The 20671-nt window shown below is 49.6% G+C and overlaps 1 protein-coding gene across 3 annotated transcripts in view; it reads left to right on the top strand.

Annotated features, from left to right (window-relative positions):
* Window positions 1-20671, top strand: part of LOC144949313 (BDNF/NT-3 growth factors receptor-like) — a 283555-nt gene that overhangs the window by 213227 nt on the left and 49657 nt on the right. For all 3 annotated transcript variants that reach the window (XM_078879268.1, XM_078879269.1, XM_078879267.1), the window contains 2 exons: window positions 3055-3154; window positions 4463-4609. In XM_078879268.1, coding sequence (XP_078735394.1) covers window positions 3055-3154; window positions 4463-4609 — 247 coding nt within the window. The remainder of the gene's footprint in view (window positions 1-3054; window positions 3155-4462; window positions 4610-20671) is intronic.

Below are 20671 nucleotides of genomic sequence, written 5' to 3'. Positions count from 1 at the left end.
CTCTACACACCGCATAGTGGTGAGCGGTGAAACCGCGCGTGGCCCGCCCACATTTTTTTATTATTTACCACTTCCGTCCGCGCCTCTTTCCCGCACTGCGCACTTGTCTCAGTCACAGTTTTGGTAAGCCCACAAGCTGCTAACCCCTAGCCAAAATGAGTTAAAAACAAACGTGGAAAGACCCAATGATGACTCCCCCTCCCGCCAGTCCGTGAAAAAATTGTCTTTCACGAAACTGGTCCCTGGTGCCAAAAAGGTTGGGGACCGCTGCTCGAGAGCATGCTCGAGTGAAGGTCCTTCCTGCAGCAGTGGCATCAGCAGACAATTGCAGGGCTGCCCCTTTGCCCTCACCTTTTTATATTAATAATAATAAATAGAATACAAAGTAAAAGTTTTAATTTCGCGCCTCCGATTAGCACGGTTGGTTACGTACAGCGCGGAAGAATATCAACAACATCCAAATGATCGTAATTTCATGTAAACTTTTTTTTATATACACAAAATATATATATTTTTTTTTTAAAATCAAAGCCCTCTAACGGTGCCAGATGATGGAAGCTTCAACAAAAAAATCACACGGAGAATCAGATCATTACAGCGCCACACACTAATGCCCGCTCCCTTGTCACGCTTTTGATCGCCGGCTCATTTCGGGAGATGTTGGGTATCAAATAAATGTGATTTTTTTTTTACACTAAAGCAGTTCGAATCGCTGGACTATATTTAATTATTTTTCACCAAAATTAATGCGAATGAGCTTGCCTTGACAAAAAAAAGGGGAGTTCAATATATATACATACGTACGTATTTTCCCTCCACGCCTTTTTATTCTGCTCATTAATAACCCATGGCTTTGGTGATTAAGCCTACAAACCTCGTGGCCATGGCAGTGCTGCCCTACATAGGCACGCCTTTAATCAGTGAGCAACAATTGTCCATGTCCACAAAATATCTAAACTATTTTGTGGAACCATATTAAAATTTGACTTCTTTTTAAACGAACAAAAAAATCGCTTCCTACAAGATGCAAGCATATGCGGACTTTCTTTTTTTTTCTGGAGCGAGGGATTAATTAACGTAATTATCTCGTATATTAATGAGGTCAGAGATGCGACGATAGAGTCTGCAGAAGAAACATTTGGGAAGGAAAATATCATAATCTGTGAAAAAGAGCTTTATAGTTTTTTTTTCGATTTAAAGCTTTCGTGACTGCAGGGATTCATCTTCTTGGTTCTTTCGGTAATGTCACGTAGAAGGGAAGTAATAAAATAATAAAAATAAAACATAATAAAATAATTCTTACGACGTTTCGGCCACAACGCAAGTAGCTCTTCGGATTCCTCCTGCGATTGAAATACTTATTCTCGCTATATAAATAAACATTCTGAGTCTGAAAGATTCTAATCACTATTTTATCGCTGCTACCATAGTTACTGTTCCCGTGAACTTCACTCATCGATTCCTCCACCCATGTTGAGGTCTTTGTCTCCACCCGACTATTTCGTCTCATCCACAGTGCGCTAAGCCACCACCACCACCACACTGCTGGTCACCACAACTCACCCACTCACCCACTCACACACTCACCACACTGCAGGTCACCACAACCCATCACTCACCCACACACTCACCCACTCGCTCACCACACTGCAGGTCATCACAACTCACCCACTCACTCACCCACACGCTCACCACACTGCAGGTCATCACAACTCACCCACTCACCCACTGACTCACCCATACACTCACCACACTGCTGGTCACCACAACTCACCCACTCACCCACTCACTCACCCACACGCTCACCACACTGCAGGTCATCACAACTCACCCACTCACCTACTCACTCACCCACACGCTCACCACACTGCAGGTCATCACAACTCACCCACTCACCCACTCACTCACCACACTGCTAATCACGACATCTCATCACTCACCCACACACTCACCACACTGCTGGTCACCACAACTCATTACTTACTCACGCACTCACCCACCCACTCACCACACTGTAGGTCGCATCCCTTCTCTTGCTGCTTTTTCCCTCACGCCGCTCCACTTCGGAATTCCCTCCCATTGTCTCTTTTTCCCAATGTCCTACAACCTTGCTTAATTCTAGAAATGTGTTCATTTATTTCCATTCAGACCTTTAACTGTGCCGTTTTGTTGTTGGCTCTTTGCGTTTTGATCCTTTGCTCAGCAACTGAGTTGCAATACTGTATTCGAAAAAAAAGTTTTGCTGGCTGGCTGGCTGCTTAACTGGCGGGCAAGTGCGTGGTGGGGACGTCACCGCGCACCTCTGTGTGATGACGTCGCCTGCATCCCCCACGGCGTCGAGCCGGGTTCGTGCGTCACGCTGACGTCAACACGCCCCCAAAAAGACAAAGATCCCCCGTGTAGCCTGTAACAGACTGCTGGGGCAAGTACTGTTAGCGAGCACACCTATGAAGGCTGGCACGGCACACGAGGGGGTGGGTGGCCAGCACCAGGCCTGGCCGCCTTTGTCTCCCCGGTGGCGATGTTTTACACACTGCGCCAGGTACTCATTTGAGGCTGAGTCGACCGACGGGAGGCCCAGGACCGGCTCAGATAATCGTCACTGGTTGTTGGCCGTGAGTGGGAATCAAACTCGGGTAGCCGGGTTCGTAGGGCAGCGTGGCGCTAACCGCTACACCACAGCTCCCCCAACCCACCCCCCACACCCCCCACCCTCCCTCTGGCCGTGTAGCCCACGCAAATGCGTGGTCAGTGCGAGTTGAAAACAAAAAAATCCCCGCAAAATTCAAAACAAAAATTAGTCCCACAATTAATTGAGCATAACCACAGGGCAACATCACCCCCTACAGGCAGATTGTATCGCTTATGGGGGACCAAAGCACCTTCGTGATAACCTTGCCGCTATATACCGCACGTACTTGTCAATATTACCGCATCGTTACTACCAGTGCGTGACGTTCACGGAGTGGACGATATACATCGTGGCTGCGCCGGTTGTCCGGTTCACCCCGACGCCCCCGTCCCACCCCTGTGCCCCCCCCCACCTCCCCACAGGTCGAACAGCCCAGATTCGTCATTCCTTGACGACACCCCGCGGCGAGGGATTTATAGCGGGGAGCTCAACTGCACCCAGATGCTGCACATCGCTACACAGGTACGCCATTGCACGCACAAAGACAAAGCTCCCCCGTGTAGCCTTAATAGACTGGTGGAGCAAGCGCTGCTCGCGAGCACCTATGAAGGCGGGCACGGCGCAAGAGGTGGTGGGTGGCCAGCACCACGCCAGGCAGCCTTTGTCTCCCCCAGTGGCGATGTTTACACACCGCGCCAGGTATTCATTTGAGGCTGAGTCGACCTAGGAGGGAGGCTCAGGACCGGTTCAGATAATCGTCACCGGTGTTGGCCGTGAGCGGGAATCGAACTCGGGTCTTCGGGTACGGAGCGCGGTGTGCTAACCGCTGCGCCACCGCTCCCTAGCGGCACTCACACACAGACACGCAGCTCTGGCGGATGTGGAAGAGAGGGGGGCAAGTGAAGAATGCATCTCAAGTGGAGCTCAGCGTAAAACATGAGCAAAACCAAAAAGCCACGTGCAACACATTTTTTTTGGTTGTTTTTGTTTGAGGTTTTGGCCTCGGCGTAACGATCTGGCCAAATTTGTGTCGTCGAAACCCTCCGCCGCCCTTTTTACACGGCCAAACAAATAAAAATGTCGCGGCATGCAAATGTGTGACGAGCAAATTGTCGTTGTTGTTATTTATTTTTCGGCTCATCGGTGAGTTGAGGAAGGGTTCGGTGTACATCAAGTGACAATTAAATTTTGGTTGGCCGTGTCGGGTCGTGCAGGGTCCTAACCACACAAGCGTGGCCAGATGGGAGTGATGCGTACAATTAATATTTTCTTAGCTCAATGGTCCTGACCCAAAATAAATTGACCGGCGCATTGCCACAGTGGCTAGGAGATGTTAACTACGTCGCCTGGTATACAGGAGGTCGTGGGTTCGATCCCGACTCTGACGCCTGCTGTATATTCGGAGTTTGCGTGTCTCTCTCTCTCTCCCCGTGGTCGCGTGGATTTTTCTCCGGGTCCTCCGGGTTTTCCCCCCTGCGTTTATAATCGACATCACGCGTTTAGAGCTCTAGGCCGACATACATTTAAACGTGATGAGACATCACTTCGTTGGGCTATCACTTGTGGCCAGGTCGCTTTCTGAAAACGATGCTATATTGCTCCAGTGGTCCCTTACCTGGTAAAATAAAAAAATTGTCTCATAAAAAATGTTTTACTTTACTTTTCTCCCCTTCGGTGGGGCCCTGTATGGTTAGGGGCAGCGAGCCCGTTCTCCATACCCCCGTTTTTCATGGTCGGTTTGGCTTGTGCGCGTCACAACTCAATGCAAATAAATAGATTTAAAATTATACAGTTTTATAGACTGACCGACTGACCCTGGCTGCCTTGCAGGTGGCGTCGGGGATGGTGTACCTGGCCTCCCAGCGCTTCGTCCACCGCGACCTGGCCACCCGCAACTGCCTGGTGGGAGAGAACATGCTGGTGAAGATCGGAGACTTCGGCATGTCCCGGGACGTCTACAGCACCGACTACTACCGGGTAAGCGGCGCCATACCCGGGTTTTTCCGCGAAACGTGGCGGAGGTTGCCGGCAAATGCGGTGCACGGCCGGAGGAAATCCTGCGATGCAACGAAGCTCAAGTCCACGGGCAGCGACCGGAGGGCCTTCGCTCTTGTGCCACCGAGACTGTGGAACTCTCAGCCGAAGGCCATCTGTAAAACAAGAGCTTAATAGCTCATCGGATTTCTCTGGTATAAATAAATTAAGATTCTGATCCTGATGACTGTGTCAGGGAGTCCGGTTTGACTGGCATCTTCAGGTCCTTCCGCCTAAAAATATTTTTTCTTCCAGAAGACTTTTTTTTTCTCCCGTCCAAGAACTAACCAGGCACGGATCTGCTTAGTTTCTGAGATCGGAGGAGATCGTGTGCATTCAGGGTGATGTGGTCGTTGGTGCGAGAAGGCGTTTTCGATTTTAACTTGGAGCCGCTCCTTACCCGGCACAAACCCACATTGTCGCCGATGTAAACCGCCGTGAGATTGTATGAAAGCAACTATATGAGCTGTAATCAATATTTTTACTCATAATATAATAGGTGACGTATGTATGTGGTACTTTTTTTGCACCGTACGTAGCCAACCTTGACAACCAGAGGTGACATTATGGGTAATGGCACTTCTTCACAGCTCATACAACAATGTTTTTGTACTCATATGCTTTGAAGAAGGGGCATTGCCAGAAACGTCAGCAATTATATATTTCTAAATTTAAGGCATTCTCCCATCCTACTCTTTGGTTTTTTCGGTAAAGTCACGTAGGTAAAAATTTTAAATAAATTAACTCACGACGTTTCGGAAGCAACACAAGCCTCCGTCATCAGGTGTTACTGCTCCAGGAAAATTGCTCATACGCTACAGCAATTTTACTGGAACAGTTACACCTGATGACGGAGGCTTGTGTTGCTTCCGAAACGTCTTGAGTTAATTTATTTACATTTTTTACCAACGTGACTTTACCGAAAAAACCAAAGAGTATGAATCCTTGCAGTCACCAAAACTTCAAATCTAGAATAGTCCCCCATCCGTGCGCTGTACCAGTCCCAGCCTTTGCTGAGCTTTTGAGATTCGACGAGGTCGGGAACATTGTGGCGAAATTGGTAAAAGGTGATTTACGATGTTGGTGGATCACACAGAGATGGAGTTTGCATAGAGCTATAGAGACAGTGCCACCTGCAGTACAGAAAGTAGGTTGCTGGCCAACCTGAGCAGAGTTTGAGTGCGCTGCCTTGATACGAGTGTGTTCCCTTCGTAGCCAGGCCTTGTCATCCACGCAGACGCGTTAAGGAATCGGCATCCTATCCCAAGCAGGACCCACTTGGAAATTGGTCTTGAGGCTCAAGGGGAAATGTGCTGTGAAGCACAGCAACTGTCTGGCTTAAACTTAGTTCAAGAGTGAACAAAACAAAAAAAAATTACACGCGTGTATATATATATTTTTAAACATAATTTACACGTACAAATGCTGCCAACTACTGATAGTCGTCTCCCTATTTTTCTTTTTATTACCATTTGTTTTGTTATTTAAAGGAAGCACTTTTCATATTCAGCACTTATCGTTTGTACTCGCGATTTTTTTTTTTTCAACAGTCCTGCACGTAGCCCGGTGGTTAAAATCCCAGCGGGATTTGTGCCCGTGGTCTCGCCTGCTATTTGAAAAGCCACATTGGTGGCGTTCGAGGTAGTGATTGCCTAATGCGGTGCTACGGCACGCAATGCTCTGCAGTATTATCTAACGACTCTATATTCATATCTACTAACACTATAGTAGTATCTGCTGGCTGTAGTAGTGTCTGCCGACTCTGTGGTCGCATCTAGTGACTCTACACTGGTATCTACTGACTGTAGTAGTATCTACTAACTCTATAGTATCTTGCGTTGGTGTACGGTGCTTTTTCTGGAAGATTTTGCGGTTTTTTCCTTGTTTTTTACATTTGTGCATGGTCACTTTAAGATGTTTTCTTGTTCAAGTTTTTGTTTGTTGCGGTTGCACCCGATTCAAGAGCCGAATGGCTCACGGGGCTACACCTAATAAATGAAACTGAAAATGGGAGCTCTGTATTCTTTTGCCGGGACGCCACGCTAGAGGCGCGTATATTTTTCTATCGCCGTTGTCCGCGGCACTTTTTGGAATTTAAGCACACGTGGCGAGACGTTAACTACCTCGCCTGGTATATATCAGGAGCTATACACGAAGACATTTGACATTTGCACGTTATTGCAAATTATCCAAAATCAACAAGATCCAAAGTTTTCCTTTCGAAATCTTAAAATCTAAAATCCGTTTTTTTTTTTCGATTGACAATATCATCGCTACAATCCACACATCATATGAACCGACCAAATAAATAAACCGAACATATTCATATTTAACAGAGAGGGGGACATCAGAGAAGACTCATGCACACGCACACATATATAAAGTAATTTTCAAACAAAACCCCCTAAAAAATACATTAAATAAAATACCAACAGGTACATTTTTTTTTTTTAAGCAAGCTTATATTCCAAAACTGACGCCGCACTACCAATCTTAATGAGTCCAATTTGCGCGGGCATTCTCTGCTTCACTTCGGCTGTGATGTATCATCTATTGACATTTGTTGACCTCTGCCTGAATCGCGGCGCCCCGAACAACCAACGAGAGGTGTTTCGCACAATCACACGGCGGCGGCGGCGGTGGTGGGGAAAGAAAACAAAAATCCGATGCGACCCGCCGTGAGATTATTGGCTCGGAGCGACGAGAGTGCCAATTGCACTCAGACGCAGGAGACGGCGAAATAAAGAAACTCAAGTCACCTTCACGCTCAAGGTCTCCCACTTAACTATTTATTGGGCCCCCGAAGTGCGATGGCTTTGTTCGACCCCCCCCCCTGCCCCACCCCGCCCAGCCCGGGCCTCCCGCGTATTCACGTTGTAAGTCGCCCGTGGCTGGCTCGTGAGAGCGGCGATCGCCAGTAATCGGACCGTCTGGTGCCTTGCTGTCGGTCAGATCGATGGAAATGAAGGGCACTCTCCTGTGGTCGTGGTGGTGGTGGTGGTGGTGATCTATGCTAATTGAACGCTCTCAGACCTGCGCCACTGTGCCCCTTACCGATTACCTTACGAGCCATCAATTATTCTTCATTCTCCTCTTCATCCTCCTCCTCTTCTTCCTCCTCCTCTTCTTCTTATTCCAGCGACGTGTTTCGCCCAAGCCCACTCCTCCGTCTCGCTGTATTTAACCTGCTCGTGTTGGCCAATCCAGGTGGTCCTATGTCTATCTCTCAACGCAACGCACAAGCGTCACAGCTAAATACGTATTCCTCCTTGGACTTATTCCAGCTCCGAAAAAAATAGAACATTAGTTTGATTGATGGCCGATACATACTCTTGGTAAGGCATATATATATATCGATTTGTAACCATCGTATTGATAAGGGCTCCGATTGAAGTGACCTCCGGGAGTAGATCCGTGACCTCTGCACCTGGGGGAATCCTCTGACACAGGGTAGTGCACTCCTGGCTCCCCGAGTTCCAAACGGATGTCTCTTGACACAGGCTCGGATGCACGACGTGAAAGCGATTCGTGAAAAAAGGAAACGTGACCTCTGCTGTCCCCACGTACAGGTTGCGTGTAATATGTATTTTGAATTTATGTTGTACGTATGTAGCCAACAAGTGTAATCGGAGGTGGGGGGGAAGGACAACAATCTAAACACAAAAAGCAGTTCTGAAGAAATTATGATTTAAAAGTGTATCATAGCTCCCATTGGCTTCCTAATATCGAAAGGAAGAGCGTTCCAGACGGCCGCAGAAGAGGCGTCTGAAAGTGCCGCGCGATGATGCGGTGACCGCCGCCTTTGTTTCCGTGCGACGCTTCCGCAAGCGAGCCCGAGAATTCACCGCGCCGAGCGTTTGGGGGAGTAGCAATACAAATACAAAATACGGGCCCCCGATGTTTTGAAAAGCTGTGGAAAGGGGGGCGATGGGAAGAGGCGAAATTTAAAATCAAACGTCCACGCCAACAAGCCGCTCGGCTGATTCATGTAAAAAAGGGGGGAAATAAAGTAGCGAGCAGATTTTAACGTGAGCACAAAAGCTTCCACCCCCCCGTCCTCCCATTCTCATTCTCTACCCCATCCTCGATTCAAAGTATTACCTTCATTTAAATAAACATTTGCACACATCAACGCGGGCGAGCATACAACGTACCGAAAACCAAATGGGATTTTTTAAAATATTTCCATTTAATCTAATCAAATGGAAATTAAACGCTATAAACAAGGGAGCTTAGCGGCAAACGTTGCCGCCGTGCTGGATAATATCCATTCTAATACAGTTGACCTTTGCCTTCACGACCTTCCGCTTTGGATATTTGTCAAGTGTATTATATCGAGCCAATGTCTTTCATCACGCTGACATGTGGACTGCGTTAGGTTCAGATCTCATTTGTGAATTCCACGTTGCAATGCCGGCAATTGCACACGAGACAAAGGTCCCCCGTATAGCCGTCAACACAGTGTCGGGGCAAGTGCTGTTTAGCGAGCAGCGCCTACGAAGGCCGGAACGGCGCACGAGGGGGTGGATGGCCAGCATCACGTCCGGCCGCCTTTGTCTCCCTCCTAGCAATGCTTTTACGCATTTCACGAGGTACTCATTTGAGGCTGAGTCGACCTAGGGGAGGCCCAGGACCGGTCGGGATAATCGTCACTGGTGTTGGTGGCCTCTGAGCGGGCAACGACCTTGGGTCGCTGGGTTCGTAGCGCAGCGCGCTAACCGCTGCACCACCGCTCCCCATGCACAGACACGCACACGTCGCGCAAGATAGATGTACAAAGACAAAGATCCCCCGTGTAGCCTACAGAGACTGCTGGTGAGAGCAGCTATTTTAAGCCGGGGCCAATACCACATACCGCACCGGCCGCCTTTGCCTCCCCTTCAATTGGTACCCGTTTAAGACTGAATCGACTTGGGGGAGACCCAGAATCGGGTCTGATATCACTCGTCACGGATGTTGCCCATGGCCAGGAATCAAACTCAGGTGGCCAAGTTTGTAGCGCTCACGACTAAGCAACCGCTCCCCACTCTCGCGACACACACACACACTTCCAAGTAGGCATACTCACACAGTATAAGATTCATGTGTGAAAAAGAGCTTCATTGCTCATCGGATTCCTCCAGTAAAAATAAATATTCAGATTCTCATATTATGATTCTGACCCGCGCGCACACACGAGCACGCTGCCTCTCACTTTCTCACTCGCTCTCTCTCTGTGTGCGTGCGTGTGTAGGGAGTGGTGGTGTAGCGATTAGCGCACTGCGCTACGAACCCAATGAGCCGGGTTTTGATTTCCGCTCACGGGCCAACACCAGTGACGATTATGTGAATCGGTCCTGGGCCTCGCCTAGGTCGACTCAGCCTCAAATGAACACCCGGTGCGGTGTGTAAACATCACCACTGGGGAGACAAAGGCGGTCGGGCGTGGTGCTGCTGGCCACACACCCCCTCGTGTGCCGTGCCGGCCTTCACAGGTGCTACTCGCTAACAGCACTTGCCCCAACAGTCTGTTACAGGGCGACACGGGGGGATCTTCGTGTCAGAGGTCGCAACCGGGTCCCGATACCCGTACCCTACCCGATACCCGGCTACCCGTACCCGGCCGGGTACGGGTACCCGTTTGCGACCCTGGTGCGGCCGGGTACGGGTACGGGTAAGCCGTGAGTAACTGGTGAGTAACTGTTTGTCACTCATTTCCCAACGTCTTGTCTCTTCTCACAATTCAAGTTCCGAGAATCAACCCACCCGCGCCTGCAACATGGCTTCATCCCAGAGGTCGCAATCAGGTACCCGATACCCGTACCCTACCCGTACCCTATCCGTACCCGGCCGGGTACGGGTAGGGTACGGGTACGGCCAGGTACGGGTACCCGTTTGCAGAGGTGGGACAAAGTCATTGTTATGCAAGTCCAAGTCGAGTCGCAAGTCATCAAATTCATGACTCGAGTCTGACTCGAGTCCAAGTCACATGACTCGAGTCCACATCTCATAGGTGGGACAAAGTCATTGTTATGCAAGTCCAAGTCGAGTCGCAAGTCATCAAATTCATGACTCGAGTCTGACTCGAGTCCAAGTCACATGACTCGAGTCCACACCTCTGCCCGTTTGCGACCCTGGTGCGGCCGGGTACGGGTACGGGTAAGGAATCAAAACCCGATTTAAATCTTTCGTGACTGCAGGGATTCATCTTCTTGGTTCTTTCGGTAAAGTCACGTAGAAGGAAAAGAATGAAATTATAAAAGTGAGAATTATTTTATTATGTTTTATTTTTATTTTATTATTTTATTATTTTCCTTCTACGTGACTTTACCGAAAGAACCAAGAAGATGAATCAAAACCCGTTTGCGACCTCTGCTTCGTGTGCCCGTGTACTTCTGCGGTGACGACGGATTTTTGAAGAGAGGGGATTTCAGAGCCGCGCGCCGCTGTGTAAACTCTCCGCGCGGGGGGGGGGGGGGACAGAGCCTCCTGCGACCTCTGGGGCTTGCGAGCGGCGACGCCGCTAACCGCTGCACCGCGGCATACATCCTAATCGCTTTATTAATGCGGGTAAATGGGGTGGAGACATTATTTACGCTGCAGGGAGGAGGAGGAGGGGGACGAGGGCGGGCGGGCGGTGGGCTGAATGGGAGGAGTGAGTAAAACTAAAACTACTCGACTTAAAACTTTTTTGGTTATTTCACCGGATAAAAGAGCGATGCTCGTTGTCATTAAAAACGTTGGTGATGTCCCCCCCCCCCAAATCCTTCGCGAGCAACGTGGACAACTGCAGAGTCGCCATGCCACGCGTTCAGAATCACGATGCGTTTATTCATACTGGGGGAAATCATCGAGTACTTAAAATTGGGGAAGACCCATGGAAGAATTTGCTTGAAAAATCTATGCCCGCTTTACTGACAGCTGCCTGCGTACACCTTGAGTCGCACAGGGACTGCTTCCGCTAGGGAGAGCGGGGGTCCCCTTGGCCAGATTGCAAATGCAAATCATCCTCATCCTCGCACTAGACTCGATGGTTAATACAGCGCCGCTTATCCATGCGTGCACGACGCTTTGCTGCTGCTGCTGCTGCTGTGACACGTGTCACTCACAGAGCCCCCCCCCCCGCCTGCTCCACCCCCTCCTTTGCCGAAGGGTTTTCGCTTCTCCCACCCCACCGGAACCACTAACCGGGTTTATTTTTTTTCCCCGAGTAATTTCCAATTAATTATTGCTGTCAACGATGCAGTTTTTTTTGGTGGGGGGGTGGGTGGTTCGTTATCTCTTCTCTCTGGCTATTTCCCTACGGGAGATCAGTAAGGGGGGGTGTGGGGGGTGGTGGTGTTGCTGCTGCTGTGGATTTGGGGGAGAAAGGTGGAATTGGGGAGTTGAGCCGCGGCTCATCTCGGGGGGAAACTAAGGGCACGTGAGAAGGCTCTCGTCGCGAGCCAGTGTCCTTGTACGAGCTATCAGATATCACGGTCCCATGAATATTTTACGTTAAATAAACTGCTCCGACGTGCCCCACCCCCCACCACCCACCACTGCCTTCAGTGTGATGAGGCCCTTAAATATTTGATGAGATGGAATTCCAGCAGGGCCTGCCCAAGTGGGGGGTTTTTTCTTTCAATAAATAACTGAAGGAACGAAATGGAGCTAAATCACAACCTCGCTTTGTGACAATTACATTTAGAGCGACCGCTGCGAAACTGCCAAATTAACCAAAGTTTTTTTTTTTCAGGGAAAATATACGTATAGATTCTTTTTTCAAAAAACAACACGCCGTGTCATTTGAATTTATTTAACAAACAGCAATTTTGCGCCTCAGGTGGCTTTTCGTTTTGTCCAAACAAACGGAAGTTTTTTGCGGAGTACAGAGATTTGGGGCTGTGGGTGGCGGGTGGGCACGGGGGGGGGGAGACAAGCGGCGTTAAATATATACGAGGAAAGGGGGGGCGTGACTGCAGCAGCAACTCGGGGAAGAATGGAAGAAAAAAAACACGCCCACGTTTTATTTGACGTTTAGATTCCGTACAACGGAGTTTACTCGGCAATTAGTGTCAGAGGTGGTACTTAAAATTGATTTTTACATTCGAGCGATTGAGCATCAGCGTTGATAATCGGAGGCTTGGAGAGGCTTATTATGTAACTGGTGTACCCAGCCTGATCGATGTACCTACCCAGCCTGATCGATGTACCTACCCAGCCTGATCCATGCACCTACCCAGCCTGATCGATGTACCTACCCAGCCTGATCCATGCACCTACCCAGACTGCTCCATGCACCTACCCAGCCTGATCGATGTACCTACCCAGCCTGATCCATGCACCTACCCAGCCTGATCGATGTACCTACCCAGCCTGATCCATGCACCTACCCAGCCTGATCGATGTACCTACCCAGCCTGATCCATGCACCTACCCAGTCTGATCGATGCACCTACCCAGACTGCTCCATGCACCTACCCAGCCTGATCGATGTACCTACCCAATCTGATCGATGTACCTACCCAATCTGATCGATGTACCTACCCAGACTGCTCCATGCACCTACCCAGCCTGATCGATGTACCTACCCAGCCTGATCGATGTACCTACCCAATCTGATCGATGTACCTATCCAGACTGATCCATGCACCTACCCAGCCTGATCGATGTACCTACCCAGTCTGATCTATGTACCCACCCAGTCTGATCGATGTACCTACCCAGCCTGATCGATGTACCTACCCAGTCTGATCTATGTACCTACCCAGTCTGATCGATGTACCTACCCAGCCTGATCGATGTACCTACCCAGCCTGATCGATGTACCTACCCAGTCTGATCGATGTACTTACCCAGCCGACAAGTTGATTATGGCTCTCCATACACTTGTTTTACGCAAAGGATTGTAGATGGCGTATGTCTGTGTGACACAAGTAAATACTTGTTGTGGTTTGTTGTCGGCCAGTGACTTTCCACTGGTGGGTTAAAGGCCTCCTCCATTGTCTTCCAGACCTTGTTATCCTGAGTCGCTCCTGTGAAGCCGTGACCTCCGAACTCTGTGATGTCATCTCACGTCTCTCTTCCGCTGCCTTCTACTGCTTCCTTCTCTCGGTTTCTCACTGTGTCTCTCCTTATCGCCCATGTAATAATAATAACAAAAACATAATTTACATTCGTCAAGTGTTATATTGACAGCAGGAAATAAAACAGAACCTACAGGGTAAACTGACAGAACTCGGCAGGAGTTCAAGGTCAGTTTGAGCACTCACCTACTCACTCACTCAGCCACTCACTCACCTCCTCGCTCACTCAGCCAATCACTCACACACTCATCAACTGGCTCACTCACCCACTTGCTCACCTACTTGCTCACCTACTCGCTCACTCAGCCACGCACTCATCCACTGGCTCACTCAGCCACTCACTAACACACTCATCCACTGGCTCACTCAGCCACTCACTCACCTACTCGCTCACTCAGCCACTCACTCACCCACTCACTCACCTACTCATTCACTCAGCCACTCACTCAGCCACTCACTTACCCACTCACACACTTAGCCACGCACTCACACACTGGCTCACTCAGCCACTCACTCACCCACTCGCTCACTCAGCCACGCACTCACACACTGGCTCACTCAGCCACTCACCTACTCGCTCACTTAGCCACGCACTCACACACTTACCCACTGGCTCACTCACCCACTCACTCACCTACCCGCTCACTCAGCGACTCACTCACCCACTCACACACTGGCTTACTCAGCCACTCACTCACCCACTTACCCACTGGCTCACACACCCACTCACTCACCTACCCGCTCACTCAGCCACTCACTCACCCACTCACACACTGGCTTACTCAGCCACTCACTCACCCACTCGCTCAGAACCTGCAGGATAAACGGCCAGAACTAGGCGGGGGTTTAAAGGGCAATTTGAAGCGGTGAGCTTTCTCGACAGACTTAAATATAGCTCACGATTTTGATTATCTCACGAGCAAAGGCAAAGCGTTCTTCCAATGCTTGGGACCTGTACTGGCAAAAGCCGGTCACCCCAGGAGCGGACCCTTGACCTCGGAGTACTTAGAAGAAGGCGTTCCAAAGATATCGGGCACCTAGTTGGTGTATAAAGATGGATCAGTTCCTGTAAATATTGCGGGGCTAACGCATTGAGTGCCTTGTAAATACTCGGTGTGTGAAATTCCGAAAGTAAAACAAAACCACAGCACACTCGATAGGGGCATGCTAAACTGAACAGGGTGATGTTATGTCTGTTGGCCAGGTTTTATCTGGTTAGAGGACTTTTTACCAGGTCGTTTGACCCTGTTGTGAGATTAGGAGTTGGATTTTATGGTGGGGGGGGGGGTAGGGGGGAATAGTGTTACGGCCTTCGATCTCATTGAGCCGGGCTATGGGATTTTTAGGGCTCACGTTAAAATTGGCCTCAACCTTGATGATCATCGTCGTCGTTATCAGCAGTAGCAACGGCAGCAGCCATGATCAATCCACTGCTGGATGAACGTCGCCCAAAGCAGCGATAACCATCTTTTAGTGACCCTGCGAAGTAGCGATCGACCTAGCACTTGCGCACAAGCCGATTTCATCACTCCGTCTCTCTGCTCGACGTGTCTCTCGGATGCATTGAGCAAAGGAGACGGAGCGATTAAATCAGTTCGTGTGCGGGTGCCGGGTGGATTATCACATCGCAGGATTGTGAATGGGGGGGGGGGGGTGGTCGCTTTGGGGAGACCTTCATCTAGCAGTGGAACGGCCATGGCTGATGATGACGATGACGAAAATGATTCTGATAATCGCATCACCCTGTACAATGCAGTAACTGCCTTCGCCTTGACGAGGCATTGACATGCGATGGCAAGCGGAGTATTCTGGCTATAATCCTTCTGTTCGTGCGTAAGCATCTGGTTGAACACCTTCGCATGCAAATGATGCCTTCGTCACTACATGATATCTTTGTCAGCACGTAATGTTTTTTCGAGTTTTTTTTTTGCACGTTTCACACAGAACCGTAGCCGCTAATTCGAGGGTGTACAAAAACAGACGCTTTCCATTTCATACCTCGCTATTGTTATTACGACTTTCAAATTAATCTCCAAAGGGAACCTTTCTTTCTTTACTTAACGACGAAACACATAAAGAAGGCACCTCCAGCACAGGTTAGTGGCCGTTTTGCACCCCGCCCCCTCCCCCACCATTGCTACGCCGAGTTTGTGAAACGACCGTGATGTTGTGAGCACGGCGAGTCCGGACTTAGGTCAACCCTCCGTCTTCATCGCCAAATTAACCTCGCCGGCACAGTTGTAATGAGTACTTTATTCTCCATTAAATAAACGAGCAATATTACAATAGGCGATTTGCTGCTATATTGAGCTAATTGATTTAAATGACGGACGCACGCAGGCGTAGGTATTGGCGCGGATGTGCCGCTCCACGCCGGCGGCGATAATGTTTGTCATCGTCTTCGGCCATGGTCATTCCGCTGCTGGATGAAACTCACCCTCAGCTGTCGCCGTCACGCAGGGTCACGAGGGGTCACGCGGGGTCACGCGGGGTCACCAGAGTCCCGGAGGGTCACGTGGGAGCACGCGACGCAACGATCCATTTTTAGCGCTGCACAAGAGCTGATTTGACAGCTCCATCTCCTCTCAGGTGCGGTCTATCTCCTTGGCTGCCACTCGGTCATTAATTCTGACCCATCTGCCATCGTTCCGTTCGAGTGACGTGTCCTGCTCAGGCCCCAGCCCGCTAACTTTCAAGGCAATCTATGTTGGCGATGCGTTATCATGTGGGTGGATCATGGGTCGGGTCACAGACATGCGACAGTCGGATATGTGACGTCGTGTTGTGCAGCCAAGTGTGAAGAAGACGGGATTTATTAACCGTGCACATCTTTGGAATAATATGCTGGTTACCTCGAGTAAATACACTTTTCACGTAACAATTTATGCATGTATGTTGAATTTATTTTGCACCGTACGTAGCCAACCATGCTAATCAGACGTGCGGGGGAAGGACAACAAACTTAACACATAAAGCAGTTGTGTAATGCGAGCGTAAATGGGGTTGTTGCTGGGCTCTGGCCCAATCACACGGCTCGGGGTATTGGGGGCGGAGCCTGGTCTGCGGGGCGTGTGGGAGGGGCCACCGTTCACCTCGGCTCCAATGGGAGGCGAGGTGAATGGGGGCGGAGCGAGCAGGGCAGTATGGGAAGGCCGAATCTGACGATCCGGAAGGGGAGGAGTCAGGGTCACGTGGGGGGGAGAGGATATAAGTGGGAGCCCAGAAGAGATCGGGGTCAGTCGGGGAAGTTAAGAAGCTGAGCCACGTTGGGTGTTGAGGAAGATCCGCGCCATCGGCCACGTGGCCAAAGGACCTCAGCACGCCGTCGGCCAGCAGTGTGCGGAGTGCGGGAGTGGAGGAGCTAACGGAGGAGCGTACGTGGCACACGAGAGGAGACGCTGGTCCCTTATCAGGACCAGCGGGGTGTGAGGAAGAGTGGAGAAACTGACTAGGAAGCGCGTGCGGGGCGCGCGAGACGACGCTGGTCTGCGGAGGAGACCAGCGGGGTGCGGAGAAAGAACCTAAATAAAAGACCAACGGAGACCAGCAGTGCCTGACGGAGTCTTTTATTACAGTTGTAAAGAAATGAGTTTTTAATCTAGATGATGATTTAAAAGTGCATGACTCACAGTGGCTTCCTAACATCGGAAGGAAGAGCGTTCCAGACGGCCGCAGAAGTGCATCTGAATGTGCGCGATGCAGTGGACGTCTTTGTCCGATGGCTAGAATGATGACCTGGTGATCGGCTCGCTAAGCGCCTCTACAAACAATTAAGAGCAGCTCTTGAATAATTACGCGATTCCTCTGATGAAAATATTTCACACGTGGAACGACCTTAACCTTGGGATTCACGAACGGCGTGGTCGGGGAGGGAGGGATGTCGAATTTAAACCCTGTCGTAACACTCCCAATTGCGGGGTGGAGAATACAGTATATGACATTTCCGAGTGGAGAAAGGTATCCTGGACATGTGCAAGTTAAATAAAAGCCGAGCGCGCCAGTGTCATCGCCTTCCCAAAGGTGCAAAGTGGCAGACGTGAAATGCCGACGTCACGTGATGCTCTCAACGCGAGGCCACTATGGGTCCCTCGGGAGCCTGAGTTATTCACATTTGCAATGCAGATAACAACTTCCACGTGTTAGCCACGCGATTGACAGCTCGCGAAAAGTTGCAGCCGCAGAACAGCACCAGCAATAACAACAAAGAAATTCTTAAATGTTATTACGAAGCGTTGAAGTGATGTGCTTAATTCTGGCGAAATTCGGGTGCGCATTTCTCTAAATGTCAGCAAACTCTTCAACCTTGTGTCTGCTCAACAGATTTATTGTATCCCTTCCCCCGCCCTTCATGTTAGAAAATAATACAATTCAACAGCAAAAGCAACACTTCAGCAAAGATTTTGACCTGAATTATGGTTGCACCATGCCAATAATGCAAGACAAACATAAAGCAGTGCCCCATGCGTTGTGATTTTTTTATTTTATGGCTTCATATATATAAAATTATATAGATAATCCAATTTTCAGGGATTTTTTATTGCCATATCTTTAAAGACATGTGGCTTTGTTCAAACCCAATACAATGTGCACCGATGACTCAACGCGCTTGTCTTGCATTTTTGTTCAAAAATTGCTTTATTATTGATTGCCAAAGTCAAATGCTTATCCAAAAATAACATCGTTCCCTCGAAATGGCTTCTTTCCCTTTGTACTTTCCATTTATCGGTGCTATCAATGATTGTAGTTTCGTAGGGGGGGGGGGTGGAAATACATGCCCTAAAATTGGTTGGCATGTGCACTTCATTTTATAATGCAGTTCCTGCCCTTATCTCTTGAGTGTACAACAGAGTGCAATAGGTGGGGAGTAAACAATTGCTGGTCGGCTGAGGAAAAGGTGCAACGCTGTGGTGAACCTTGGCTTGAATCAATGAGCTTAAGGAGTCGTGCAAATGCGTTCAGAGTTCGTGTGCTCCTCACAAATAATAATGCAAACAAAGTAAAAAAAAACCCGTTCCCCGGTGGCTTCAAAACACCGTGGCAGTTTTGGTTTGTCGCTTTAAGCAACAATCTTGTAAATGAACAAAGAAATAATTTTGAGGAACAGCTGATGGCGGCGTGGCTCTTTGACGCAGGAGGCCGTCGCAAGCAAAAACTTTCCGCGCGCGTGCGCGTTTACGTGTGTTGGTGTGCGTCTTTGCCTTTGCGTGTGATGCCAGGAGCGGTAGTGTAGCAGTTAGCGCGCTGGGCTGCGAACCCGGCGACCCGAGTTTGATTCCCGCTCACGGCCAACGTCTGTGTAGTAAACATCGTCACTAGTGAGACAAAGGCGGCCGGGCGTGGTGCTGGCCACCCACCCACTTGTGTGCCGTGTCGGCCTTCATAGGTGCTCGCTAACAGCACTTGCCCCAACAGTCTGTTCAGGCTATGAGGGGGATCTTTGGCTTTGGTGCTGGCCACCCACCCGAGTCGTGTAGCGGATTAGCCGCGCTACGCTCCGAGCCAAGGGAGCCGAGTTCGTTTCCCGCTCATGGCCAACAGCAGTGACGAATATCTGAACTGTTCCTGGACCTCCCCTAGGTCGACTCGGCCTCAAATGAGTACCTGGTGCGGCGTGTAAACGTCGCCACTAGGGAGACAAAGGTGGCTGAGGCATGCTGGCAACCCACCCCCTCGTGTGCCGTCAAAGGTACTCGCCGCCAACAGCACTCGCCCCAACAGTCTGTTAAAGGCTGTACGGGGGATCTTTGTCTTTGTGTGCTCTTTGATGTTTTAACAGAGCGGGTTGTGGCGCGTACCCCTCAATATAAAAAATCCGCGGGTGGAATTCATGCCGCCCCACTCGGGGCTGGGCCATCATTTATTTAACGCGATGTCGGGAATATGGCGGTAATGAAGATTACCCTTTTTAAGTGAGAGTTGAAATTAATTCCAACAATTATATTCGCGCACGCCGCTGTTATTCAACTGCTGATTTGCTGGGGACCCCTCGTGCCTGTCCCCAGCCTCCCCCCCCATTCAAACGCGAGCGAACGGGGGGGGGAGGGGGGAGGAGGGGGGGGTGCGCACACAACGCTCGAGATTGCAAAACGAAATGTGGAGTTCACACAAAATTGTATAGCACGGCACCACCTTTTTATAGGTGCTGTGACGACCTTTTAGTCTCGCAAGCCGATTGGCAGCGTCCACTGGATGGTCAGGACCGGATTCAGTTTGACGGGGGGGCGCAGGGCTGTTGAAGTATTTGTTGGGTGGGGGTTAATTCTCATTGGATTGTTTTACCACCACCAACACCACCGTTGCCCAATGATTGCGCTCCGCTGTTTTTCACCTTGGTTATTGCAAGTTCCGTTTTTTCTTTTTTAAAGTGACACCCGAAGCATGCAGCTGCATCGAAGTTAAGAGCGAACACAACTATTTTAATTTGAAACTTAATTTGGAGCTTTCGTGACTGCAGGAATTACTCTTTGGTTATTTCGGTGAAGTCACGTATAAAGAGAAAATAAACATTAAATACTAGCATACGACGTTTCGATTGCAACACAAGCAATCATCATCAGGTATAAATTAAATAGAAACACAAATCTAGTATACTTAGAAATGTAATGTAATACAACAGAGAGTCGGATAACATAACAGTCAACACCCTACCTGGTTGATTACGTTCTTCCTGACAATGCTAAATTTGAGAGAGAGATAAAACACAGAACCAGAGACAAATAGACAGACATATAAGCAGAGACAGATATCACAGAGATACATAGAGAGAGAGACGTTCATAGGCACACAGAGAAACCACGCCTCTGTGTCGAGGCCTTAAATAGAGAGAGGGGAAGGGGTAATACACGCATCGGCGCCACGGCTTTGATGGCCACGTTCGCGCAGGAAGATTTACCGCGGTCGCCACAGGGCTCGCGTCTCGCCCGTTATGGGGTCGTTTCGCAAAAAAATTCGAACCCCC

Source organism: Lampetra fluviatilis, chromosome 53 (genome assembly GCF_964198595.1).
Source record: "Lampetra fluviatilis chromosome 53, kcLamFluv1.1, whole genome shotgun sequence".
Lineage (NCBI taxonomy): Eukaryota > Metazoa > Chordata > Hyperoartia > Petromyzontiformes > Petromyzontidae > Lampetra > Lampetra fluviatilis.
Note: the sequence above shows the minus strand (reverse complement) of the source record. Positions and strands in the feature narration are given on the sequence as shown.